Below are 12,660 nucleotides of genomic sequence, written 5' to 3'. Positions count from 1 at the left end.
AAGTGTGAGGAAATACCACCTCTCCAATGCGATCCCACTGAGAATTGAGCATGCACAACACTACTCACTATTAGAGAAAAACACTGGAGGAAGAATGGAATGGAGAGAGTAATCAACCTTCTTTGCAGGTCCCACTTTTCAAGAAAAGGTACTGATATATTACCTACTATCCTCCATTCCAGTTAATCATTTAGTCACATAATAAAGTTCATGATAAGCAAGTCACAACAGCAAGGAAGACAACATTAAAATGCTTTCATTACGTCTGCTTACAGACTAGAGCTAGAGATTAAGGTGTGTTCTTAAGCTCTTACAGAACTGATTCATAGACACAAGTTTATTTTTTAAAAAAGATGGAAGAAAGATTTCAAAATCCCACAGGATTCCTAAAAAAACAGTATAGAGAAAATTCCTTCTGCCATCACTACTTTACCCAGGATAAGGTATCTCAAGAGGTGCCACAGACAAGGGAAAATCTGAATTGTTTCATCAGCTAGAAACTGGATTACAGTTAGGTGTTCAGGTTGTATGAAAGCTAAATATGATGTCATAATGTTTAATGATCAATGGCTACTCCCAACTTATATCAGTACTAGGAGCCATGCCTTGAGAGTCAGCATGACATCAGAAATAAAGAATGTGATCATGTAAGGACAGAAAAAATAAAAACAAACTGGGTGAGACCAAAGGACTGTCTAGTCCAGCATTCTCTTTGCACTGTGGCCAACCATTTGGCCATTTCCAAGCAGGAAATTAGGGAAATGGCAATCTCTCAGGCATGCTCCTCAACAACTACAATAGGGGAGTAACATTCAGTCTTACATCCAGATACTTTCAGAGAATACAGCAATCCTGGTTTGGGATGTGAAGTCCTCAGGATGGGCTGGAATACAGGTCTGGTGCTAGTTATGTAAAACATCTGGGGTGTAGGCATGCAGGCACATCATGGGAAAGGAAGGCTCACTGGAAAAGACAATCATGCTAGGGAAAGTTGAAGAAAGTCAAAGAAAAGGAAGACCAAATAAGAGTTGGATCGACTCCATAAAGGTAGCCACAGCCTTGAATTTAGAACAACTCAAAAGGTGTGTCATGGACAGGACATTTTGGAGAGCTTTCATTCATAGGGTCCTCCATAGTTCGGAGACAACTTGATGGCATGTAACATCAAGGCATACAGGACCAAAAAGTACTAATTTGCATATGCTGATTTATATATGCTCTACAGTTGTGAGTGTCTTTCAAGCATGTCCTAGAAGGACATTTCATTTCAACAGAAAAACTGTAGGCAGAAGCATTCAAGGTGGGACAGAAGGAAATGAATGTGGAACAGACAAACGGCTCATCAGATGCTGCAGAGATCATCAGGTCCTCTGCACCTCTATTTCAATGACTGCCCATTGGCAGCAGAGCAGTATAGCCAAAAGCCATCAGAGATCCAGGGCTCTAAATGAGAGATTTGGGGCTCCAGTATTAGCTGGCCACTTCCTGATACTGCCACTGCCTGTTAGAATGGAAGATGGGGAACACACCCACCCCCTCCAAGCTGAAAAAGAGAAAACTGGACATCTGGGAAAAAGCAGAACAAAATACTATTTAAGCAGTATTTTAAAATATTACTTATAATTATTCCTGCAACTGTAAATTTCTTGTAGGACCCAAGATGCAAAGTTACCATGTGGTCTTTGTGGGTAATAGGTTTCTGTTAAAGCTGCTGTTGAATGTTCTTTTCAAACACAAAAAAGACAGTAAACAAAGACAGTCATATTACTTAAGAGAGCACTGCTACTGTGTTTGACCAGATTCCTAAATAAGTTCCATGCTTAGGGCTTTATGCTGGAAAATATTTTCAAATGTTGCAAAATGCATAGGGTTGGACCCAAACAACAGCTCCAGCAATGTTTCTAGATGAGACTTTCCCCCTGCCAATGCCTTACCTAATTCATAAATTTTACAAGGGGTTCACATAACATTATCTTCTGTGTGCTTTCCCATTGCTTCTACCACCTTTTCTATCATGGGAAACCTGTTTAGAGAGAAAATACAGAGTTGCTTCACAATGCCTACCAATGCCTACCACCCTTCTACCCAGAAGGGCTTTTGTTACTGCCAAACAATGATTCCCTCTTTTTTGCCTTTTTTTTCCTGGAAAGAAAGGTGGAAAATGTTATAGGTAGAAAATGATGTCATCTGTAATCCCCATGAAATTCCATGAAAGGGGAAGGGCAATTGCATAATTAAAGCTTCATCTGGAAGCCTACTATGTTAGTTGAACTTAGTTCCCATTGAAATCAATATGTCATCACTTAATCCTAGCTAGCTTTTTGCAATGATTTCAATGGAACCCAAGTGCAACTAACTTACACTGGATCCAGCCCATAGTATCTTCAGGTATCTGGTGCGGAAGTATCATCTGAGAAGTATGTTGCTCCTGAAATAGGGTAGCAAATTCTTTGTACAATGAAATCTCTCTCCTTTTTTCAGATTTCTCCCCATTCTACATCATTCTAAATTATTTAGAAAATATTTGAAAAAGGTATGTACACACACAGTCAAGGAACAACCTAACCTGCAAAAGAGTGAAAATCTGTTTCATTTCATGCACACTTTCTATTTTCTGAAGTCCATGACTTTTTCAGAGTTATGTTTATTAGATCAGTCAGCCTGAATTATGGTAGTATTTTCAACTACGTATTATTTACTGAGATGGAATCAAATATAAATCAAATAAAATTAAGAAACAGGGGTTTCCACATAGTAACGATAAGCAAAATAAGTTATGACAGTTGCGGTGCAATAATGATAATACATTGTATTAGGGAAGAATTCAATGTTATAACAGTGAATTTTTACATGCAGACAAAATTGTATGTTTTAGATTCAGAATTCCAAGAAAGGGATTTTTCCGATTTCCTCCATTTCCACCATCACTTTTGCACCTTCCAAAAACCAAGGTGCCTCTGTGAAGTTTGGACATTGACTATTGCAGTCCCCCATGCCTTATCCTACACCATTCAGGAAATTCTTAAACCACTAGAGGAAGGGAGGGAGGGAGGGAGGGATACATGAGGAAGAGAGGAAAGCAAACCTGTTCACCATAAAATTCCTTTCATACACAAATCTCAGGATCTAAGCCAATGTATCTAATGATCTTATAGTGCCATCCAAGGCATGTTTATTCAGAATTAAATAAACATGAACTCACTGAGTTCAGTGAGACTTATTCTAAGGTGTCCACATAGGAATTCAGATTTTGAATATGCATGTGTAGGAATGCACTGTTAAATTAGTAAATTAAATTTGTTTTGATAATAGTATTGTGATTTTTTTCATTTTTCACAAGGTTTCATCCCATGTTCTTTAGCTCTGCTTTCATTAAAAGCAAACCTGGAAAATGTTATTTTGTAGAACATGGAAAAAGAAGGATCAGAAGATCCAAGGTAGATGGATACAGTCAATTCTTGATGTTGTAGACAATCGGAGTGCTGAGCTTCTGACCACTTAAAGAAAATTCATTTTCTCTTATGATCAACTGTGTAAAGAAAGGTTCTAAACCTTGAACATAAACCAGATGATTTAAATAATACACTAAAGCAGGATTCTTTGAGTCTTAGCCAAGATTTATATATTATTGGAGGCAGCAGTTCTTCTGTGGTGGAAAATATAGAAATGCCTCTGTAGTTATGTGGCCAGTGATCAATACAATGTTGCCTTACTAGAGTTATCCTTTTTAAAGGATAGCATAACCAAAGGTTCTTGGAGCCTAGATTGCTAGAGCTCTGAATGAATCAGTAAAAATGAGTATCTAAAGAAAAGTAGCTGTTTCACATATAGGATCCTTCCAAGCTGTTTACATGGCATTAATACTATGCTATGTGAAAACTTCAGTTACTAATGCTACATGCAGCTATATAAAGCGGGACTTCCTGTAACACACATATTTTATCCCAAGGGGGCACACGTACCTGTTCAAAAAGCAACACCCATGAGACATGTGCTTAGAAAGCAGAACCTATGGAGAGTTTGGAATTGTATTTGACTTGACATGTAATTTTAATGATAACGCTGCTTCTTCTAGAGCTGTGATTTCTCTTATCGACTAGCCATCTTATTGAACACACACTCCTATGTGAATGCTCTGCCTATCTTTCTCCATGAAGATAAGAATATAACAAGAGCCATGCTGGATCAGACCTGTGGTCCATCCAGTCCAACACCCTGTTCACACAGTGGCAAACCAGCTGCCCATAGGTTCCTTCAAGAAGGTTCAGTACAACACTTCCCAAGCTGCCAGCAACTGGTACATGCTTTCAGCCTGAAGAGACTTGCGTTAGGAACCCTTATTTCTAATAATGATAACCTCTACCACTCCATTTCCAATGTGGACTATCATCTTCAAAGAATGTGAGCACCATGACTTTCATGCTAATACCTGATTTATGGGATTCCCATTCACACAAGCTAAGTAACAGTATCGACAGGGTCTCTGCTAAATCAGGCATGGGTGGTGAAGTTCACACATGCTTTGAAGTGCATGGGGGATGGGGTCACTCCTTCCCCCACCACAGGCCATGCTGCCAGCAGTAACATACCAACTACAGCCTGATCCCTGGCGTTCTGTAGTTAACAAAAATAAAACCATTTTACATTGCATATCTATTTAAAGTAGATTCTGATGCAAGTTTAGACAGAATAGAAGTCTACAGTTTCCAGCATACTAACTGAGGCACACTGGGAGTTGTAAGGCTTTCTTCTGTCTAATCTTGCATAGGATTGAGTTCTTAATTGCTCTTTATTGCATTGTAAAGAGTTTATTTTTAGAAGTACTTTTTAAAAGAATATCTGTAGAATAGTCAACATTTTTCCAGTAAGAAGACAACTCAAAAAGCAGGGCTATTAAAGTAATAGTCTCAGTCATTTTTATTTCTATTTGACTTGACTTATGTGAATTAGCAGTGACACCAAGAATTATCCATGAAAATGCACAAAAAAATATTTTGGAATGTCCTTCTTTTCCCCCAGTAATCACACTAAGTGTCAAGTGATATGGTTAGGGGAAACAAAAAATATTTTATCATTATTTTTATCCAATGCAAAATTGACTGTGATTTAGGGAAGTATCACTTACATCAAGTACATATGAATCCTGTCATAACAATGTCCGAAAAGGCAAAGCCGCAGCAAGTGAGTTTATCTTAAACCATTTAATTATGCTGAAACAATCTGAAGCACACCCTCTGTTTATCAACACCATGTTGTTAAATGTGACAGGAGGCAGAAAGAGAGCATTCAGTACAGGAAGATTACTTATTTTCCATACTTGGATAAATAACTAAGTACTTCAAGTTGTGCAGTTTATTTGAACCACCAAACATTTCATCTTAGAAGAGGGATAGCAGAACCAGTTTTGCCTGCAGCAAGAACTATCAAAGCCAAGTTAAAATATAAATACTCAAGACCCATACTTTTTACTACATAGAGGTGATTCATTTACTCATAGCTGACTGGCTGTGACCTAGCTAAACATTTATCCCATTTTCAGTCAAATCTGAAGCAAAAACTAGACCAGTATGTAGTACAGCTTCTAAACCTATCATCAAAATTACTTATATATTCATCTTGTGCTCACCTAGGGGCTATTCCACATTGCATTAAAAAAGATATTATTTGGTGTAGGATCTTTTTGGGATGCAAAGGCATGTTTTGGAATTTGAGAAACACTGCAATACAAAATGGAGTCTGTGCAGGATGTGGCTATTCATGGGGTCAAGTGAGCTAAGGAGAAATGGGGAGAGTAATAACAAAAGTGGAGGCTAGTAGGGGGAAACAGCAAGGCAAAGGTGTAGCAAGGAGACCAAGAGCAACCGCCAAAACAGTGAGCTAAATGTTGGAGGGGAAGAAATACCAAGCCTACAGGTTGGGAAGGAGATGAAACTGTCAAGGCAAAGGGATATAAGGGAGCGAGAAAGAGCAGGGCTAGGGATAAAAGGAAGGCTGAACTGGAAGGGAGAGATATAATTAGAAAAGGAAATGTCTTGAGAGAAATAGAGAGGCTAAAGACTGGGACTGGGGAAGAGAGAGACCAAAGGGGAATGTTTTTTGTGGACAGAAGAGTAGGTAAGCCTAGAAGGCAACTTTTTCATTTTTTGCCTGTCCACAGACACCTGATCTGCAGCTGATACTGAAAGTGGGAGGAGAACCTGGTGCCCTAATGCTTTTTACAGTTTGTATTAAAAATAATTTTTGAAGTAGATAGGAAGTAGAGAACTTCATGGGTTCTGTCATAGGTTCCTGTAGGCACTATGTTGGGGATTACAGTATCATATGCAAATAAATAGTATTTACTTCAGTGTATACATGTGGATGAGCCATATTTGATCATAGCTGCCCACAATCTGTACACACAGGAAAATAGATGTATGTGAATTTTTCATGTATCTCAGTAGGTTTTGAGAAGGACCTTCACTTAGTAGCTGCATGCATTAATGCCCCAGGTTTACTCTCTGGCCTATCTATTTAAAAGGATCAGGTAGTGGGCAATGAGAGAAAGATCTCTGTCTAGGACCCTGAAGAGCTTTATGTCAATCAACATAGACTGTACTTGCCTAGCTGAAAAAACATCTTGTCCTAGAATAGGGCAGCTTCCCATGAGTATCTTAATTCATCTTGCATGCTTAGAGGAGGGGCTGTGGTTCAGTGGCAGAGCATCTGTTTTGCATGCAGAAGGTCTAGGTTCAATCCTTGGAAAATGTCTGGCCTAAAACCCTGGAGAGCTCCTGCTTCCAATCCGTATCGAAAGGATGGATCCAGGATAAAGACATTTCCTAAATTCCTCACAATACATGTAGGTAATATCTGAATTCTTGCAAAGTGTTATATGGAAATAATTATTCCTAAGGAATGAAGCAGGCTCCTCATTCTGAAGTGTTTGTCCTTGAGATTCTTTAATCTCTCCAACATATCATCACATTCCTCTTAATTTTTTTATGCAATTGCTTAGGGTTGATTTCTCGCAGTGTTCTACAGATATTATCTTTAAAACCCTGTTAAGGTGCAATCCTAAGCAACTTTACATAAAGAAAAGGCCTACAACTTCCAGCATGCCCCAGAGACCACAATGTTATAGGCCTTTTCTCTGTCTAAACTTGCACTGGATCACTCTTCTAGTGCTGTAAGGTTTTGCATTATTTATCCAGAAGGGACTAGTCAAACTACACTTTAGAAATAAGGAATGGCCTATCAGTCAAACTTTTCACTTTTTGCATGTATCCTCTAATCCGCTCAGCACCTTCATTTTATCCAGACTGCATCTTTGCAATTTTGACTTTGTCTATTTTCAAAACTTAAGCCTTATGAAGCAGACTGGGGCTCACTGGGAGTTATAAGCCTTTTCTCTGCCTAAAGTACACAAGACTGTACCCTTAATTAAACTGAACATGCAATTCACTAGCTTTAAAATGCAGTCTAAAGCATTGTGATGACCCCTTTTCTAAGACTAAAACAACAATACAAAAACAACTAAGGGAGATTTACTTTTGCTGTATTTTCTAATGGGTTTTGGTACAAAGATTAAGCAGTGAATCAACTACTGCAAGCACTCCAGCTGTGAAGAAATCATTGCACAGAAATGATCATCTTTGTTGGAGAAGAGCTATGCCTTTCTACAAGTAGAACAACTCTTAATGCAACCTTGATGAGCAGAAGCTGGCTGCAGGGTAATGACTTGATAGTGTCTGCATCATCAGTGGAATCTCCCAACTTTATTTTAAACGAGTGCTGTTAGCATGCTCCAGTTTCTATTAGGCAAGCAATAGTCACTCCGGGGTGGAGAGCAGGGAGATTTAACCCCTCCTCCTGTGAAATTTTCCTGATCCCTGCAGGTGCTATTAACTCTATTTTCTCCTTCCAGTGGTTAATAAGTTTGGGAGGGCAAAGGTGGCATGGGAGCAAAGCTGTTTATTCCCATCTCCACCACCGCCCAGGTATATGTAGTGCACCCTGCACCCTAATCAAATAGGAGCTGGGCTCGACAGCTTTAGAATCAGAAGAGCAAAGGTTGATGATCCGCAGCGCAACTGTTTGGGCTGGCTCTGAATCCCAGGGGCAGAGCCCACCTGTTTCTGTATAACAAACTGCCCCGCACTGTCAGATCGAAGCCTCCTACAAAGGCATGGATCACACCCAGCATTAAATATCCAGTTTTAAAGGGCCTGCTAAACTGTATTCTCATGGGGATGAAGGGGGGAGGCAGAACTGCGACGTCTAATTGCCGAGACATTTTTGCCCCCTTTGCACCTGGAGGATGCTTCGACCCCCGCTTCTAAGGAGCAAGGGCAGCAGCTCTTTGCAGGCGCTCCTCCCGTTACTTTTTAGCAATGCTCGCCGGCAGGTGCCCAGTGTTCCAAGCAGCATAACGAGGAGCGGGGAGGCGCGGATCCAGTCGGGAGCAAGGTCCCTGGTGGCTGCTCCACCCGGCCAGGCGAGTTGAGACCTGACACTTGACACATCGCAGAAACACGCTGCTGAACGGGAGCCCTTTTGGGCGACCTGACAGCTCCTGCCAACACCCAGAGGCGACGACAGGCAAGTGTCCCGAAGGAGGCGCGGCTGCACCATTCAGCCGAGCATCCAGGGGACGAGGGACAGGCGAGCTGGGTCAACCGCGGAGTTGCGCGGCAGGCGGAGGAGAGCAGAGCCGGGGGAGGCGGAGGCGGCGGCGGGCGCGCGCGCGCGGGAGGGAATTACCCGGGTCTTGAAGCGTCGGTGCCTCTCCGGGTCCGAGTAAGTCCTGTCCACAGCCAGCGGGGTGTCGCTGCCCGGCATGGTCGCCCCCTTCTTTCCCGCGCTCCTGCCCACGCAGACCGCGTCCCAACCTTGCCGAGAAGCCGCGCAACGCGCGCCCCGCTCGGCTCGCTCCTGCTGCCTGGCCGCTGTAGCCTCCAGCCAGCCTGCCCTGCTTTCGCCGCCTCCCGGGGCGTGCGAGAACGAGCAGGGCACGCCTACCCGAGCACAAACGAACTGCCTGACCCCTTCCGGAGCCTCGCTCGCGAAGCCCCTTCCCGGAAAGCTCCTGGTAGCCCTCTTCTCCCCAAAGGGCAGCTTCCTCTAGAAAACTGCGAAAGGGAACTGTAGGGTCAAGTCAAATCCACCCTCCAGTCGAGGTAGGAGTCGCCTCTCCTCCTCCTTCCTGGTGAAATGCCAGGGAAAGATCAGCATCCCAAACACGTAGCAGGAAATCTGGCCCTTCAGCAACGCTTTCAGTCGAAGTGTGCGCGTTTCGCTTCTGCAAGCAGAGAAGCAACTTCAGCAACGAGAGCAAAGGACACCTTGGCTTACCTCGATACCGTATTAATCCGAATGTGCAAGCCCTTTCTGTGGTCATCGGCCAGGGCTACGCCCATCTGTAAAAATGCGGGCGCAGCTGCATAGGGCTTGCTCGGTAATTAATCCTGAACTATAGTTTTGGTTGTCTCCCGCCGTCAAGGGGGCTATGGTAGAGTTGGAAAGAGGATTAAATAAAAAAAGCCACTGAACGGACAGAGAATCAAGTGCCTTTGCCACGAGGGTTGGGTGGGTGCAAGTTTGGGTCTCGTTTAGTTTAGGGGGGAATAAAGGCCTGGGAAGGCTTCCTCTAGAACTGGGGCGGTGGCGTGGCTGGCTAGAGAATGCTTCAAATTGTAGTCAGGAGGGTGAGAAGCTGCCGTCAGGAGAGAGCCAGGTTGCCTGCCATCGTGTTCCGACAGCCCCTTCCTTTTCTGGCCCTGGCTTTCTGTCTCTGCACACACCCAGTAGGCAGTTGCAATCCATTCCAACTAGGCATGATCACTCGTCACTGGGCTATTCTGGTCCCTTCCTCCTTTTCAGGAATATCCCTTTGTACTTCTGATCTCTCATGCGTCAGTGGTGCCAGTTGGTTCCATATGGATAGACATTTGGAAACTTTTGTTTATTTATTCATTTATTTAAAACTTTTTTAGACTGTCCCTTACCTTAGTCTCCGGACAGTTTAACAATGAGACAAAGTAAAATAAAACACAGCATCCTAATCGTTCACTAGTAAAAGATATGAAGGGAACTGCTTAGTTAGGAGTGTTCTTGTTTCAGACACCCCTTTCCAGGTCTTCATTGGAATACAGCCCCCAGAAGCATAGAAGGAGGCATTGGACCTGGGAAGGGTGCATATATTTTTACATTGTAAGTTGCCTGGGAAGGTCTCGGCAATTATAGGCAACTTATAAATATATGTAAATAAATAAATATATAAATGTGATCAATTTTAATGAAAGGTGGTTTCATATGCTCAAAGCAAACACAATCTTTTTAAACAGTTAATTTTTTTCTAAGAGTATGAATAATTCCACCAAGTAGAGGAAATGTTTAGTGACCTCTTGGGAACAATGCAGGATGAATAAACACTCTAGATCAGTAGTGGCGAACATAAGACACACATGCCACAGTGGGCACACAGAGCCCTCTCTGTTGGCACACGAGCCAAGTCGGCCCTTCAGCCGAGCACTGGATAACAGCGTACACAGGGGCCATGCACACGTTCAGAAAGGAGCCGCATGTCAGGCGATGACCTCACAAGCCGTGACTCATTCGCTGAGACTCGTTGGAGCTTTCACATGGCCAGTCAGTGCACTGCCAAAGATATATATATATTTGCTTGGACTGACTGTGAGTTGTGTTTTCTAAACTAAAACCTCAGTTTTCAGGTTTTATTGCAGTGTTGGCACTTTGCAATAAAGAAGTGGGTTTTGGGTTCCAGTTTGGGCACTTGGTCTCTAAAAGGTTCACCATCACTGGGTTAGAGTTAGAAAAACGAGGTGTCCTGGCATGATTTTGGTGGTTGGAATGTGTTTAAAATGAGCAGAAATGTTGAGCTGTGCATGAAAAGCTACTCAAGGAAGGCTTTTTCAAAATCGCCCTTTTCAATGGAACTTCCACCCTTTATTAGGGTTAGGGGAGTGCACCAGGGTAGGGTTAGGGCAGTGGTGGCGAACCTATGACACGCATGCCGCAGTGGGCATGCAGAACCCTCTCCGTCAGCATACAAGCCAAGTCACCCTAGCATTGCCCCAGCAGTCGAGCATCGGATAACAGCACACATAGGGGCCAAGTGCATGCTCGGAAAGGAGTAGTGGTGCCAGGAGATGACATCATTAGCCACAACTTGTCCAAGCTTTCGCATGGCTGGTCAGCTTGGACTGGCTGTGAGTTGTTTTTTCTAAACTAAAACCTCAGTTTTCAGGTTTTACTGTAGTGTTGGCACTTTACGATAAATAAGTGGGTTTTGGGTTGCAGTTTGAGCACTCAGTCTCTAAAAGGTTCACCATCACTGCTCTAGATTATGAGAACATTTTAACCAGGGAGAGATATCCGTAAGAACAAAACAAGTCAGGATTTAGATGTGGCAGAAAGCAAAGCCAGCTATAGTTTGCACAGATGTGTGCTAAAATGTGGCAGAACACGTTTAGGAAGCAAACATGTCTCCACCTTACCATTTTGGCAATGGTTGGGCAGATGGTCCTGGAAAGCAGTTCAAGCATAATATAATATCAATAGCCCTCCCCTACTTCTATCCCAACATTTAGTCCTTTGAGATCTGGAGATTTAGTTATACATTATATTTATATCCTACCTTTTTCCTTTCAAGACCTCAAAGTAGCTTAGATAATGCTCCTCCTTTCAGTCTTCACAACAACAACCCTGTGAGGTAGTTCAGCTGGCAATTTGTAGCAGGTCTGAAGTTACCCAGTGAGTTCCAAAGCTGAGTAGGGCCTAAGAACTCAGATTGCCTGCGTCCCAGTGCCGTGCGCTTAACCATGACACCACACTGGCTCTCAGATCAAAACTCTGACGATGATCAGGAGAAAGAAATTAGTGAGGCTGGTAAAGGAAGTTGTGTAAAATAGAGAAAATAGAAAAATCCAACTTCAGCTACTTTCACAATGGGTAAGACAATGTAAATTCAAACCACAAACAGATAAAATAGCTAGTTACAATAACTAAACTACTGTACTTTAGAACTTCTGAAATACTACACATTTACGGCTACCCCTTTTATATCAATGCCTCCTCAACTCATTGTTTGCAACATTTTCTCTTTGTATCCAAATATCCTATTCCAGACCAAGAGAACCCTCCATGTATTTGTCTGCCAGTAAAAACTATGGCATAATGCATTTGTTACTCTCAGAACCACAAGCTGCAAACTCAACAAAGCCTTAGAAAAGTTCATGGGTGTCGGAAAAATGCAAGGTGAACCTTGATTTAATCCTAAGCAGAATCAGATCTGGGTCAAGATATAAATGGTGCCAAAACACTCATTAACAATGATTATAGTACTAAAGAGCCCAATATGTGTGTTGCGGGGGGGGGGGGGTGAAGATTGCTCAGAAAATCCATGTTACATTTCTTTTCAAAAAGAAACTTCTAAAACAAACCACCAAAACTGAATAGGTTAGTTAAAAGGGACGATCAGAAAATCAAATATCACCAGGAAACTTGCAGGTTGTTTAAAACCACTATAATAGAAGTTCATGAACTCTGTAGCACAGATTATTAAAAGGTGTAATGTCCAGGAAGATGCTGGTGAAGTTAATGAGCAAAATAAAGGAAATTTTACAAGATAAGATCTAAAAATAGAAGTGTTGTACAAAT

At 42.2% G+C, this 12,660-nt stretch overlaps 1 protein-coding gene across 2 annotated transcripts in view; it reads right to left on the bottom strand.

The window, feature by feature from the left end:
- Positions 1-10,654, bottom strand: part of TMCC3 (transmembrane and coiled-coil domain family 3) — a 42,225-nt gene extending 31,571 nt beyond the window's left edge. The window contains exon 1 of one of the 2 annotated variants that reach the window (XM_044454947.1): positions 9,334-10,654. Coding sequence is in view for 1 of the 2 variants with exons in the window: in XM_044454946.1 (XP_044310881.1) it covers positions 8,743-8,820 (78 nt within the window). In the remaining variant the exon portion in view is untranslated. Of the gene's footprint in view, positions 1-8,742; positions 9,288-9,333 lie in introns of those variants that run through there. The other variant, XM_044454946.1, reaches the window with a different exon arrangement.
- Between the last annotated feature and the right edge of the window lie 2,006 nt (positions 10,655-12,660).

Source organism: Varanus komodoensis, unplaced genomic scaffold, assembly GCF_004798865.1.
Source record: "Varanus komodoensis strain SLA01 unplaced genomic scaffold, ASM479886v1 scaffold8, whole genome shotgun sequence".
Classification (NCBI taxonomy): Eukaryota; Metazoa; Chordata; class Lepidosauria; order Squamata; family Varanidae; genus Varanus; species Varanus komodoensis.
Note: the sequence above shows the minus strand (reverse complement) of the source record. Positions and strands in the feature narration are given on the sequence as shown.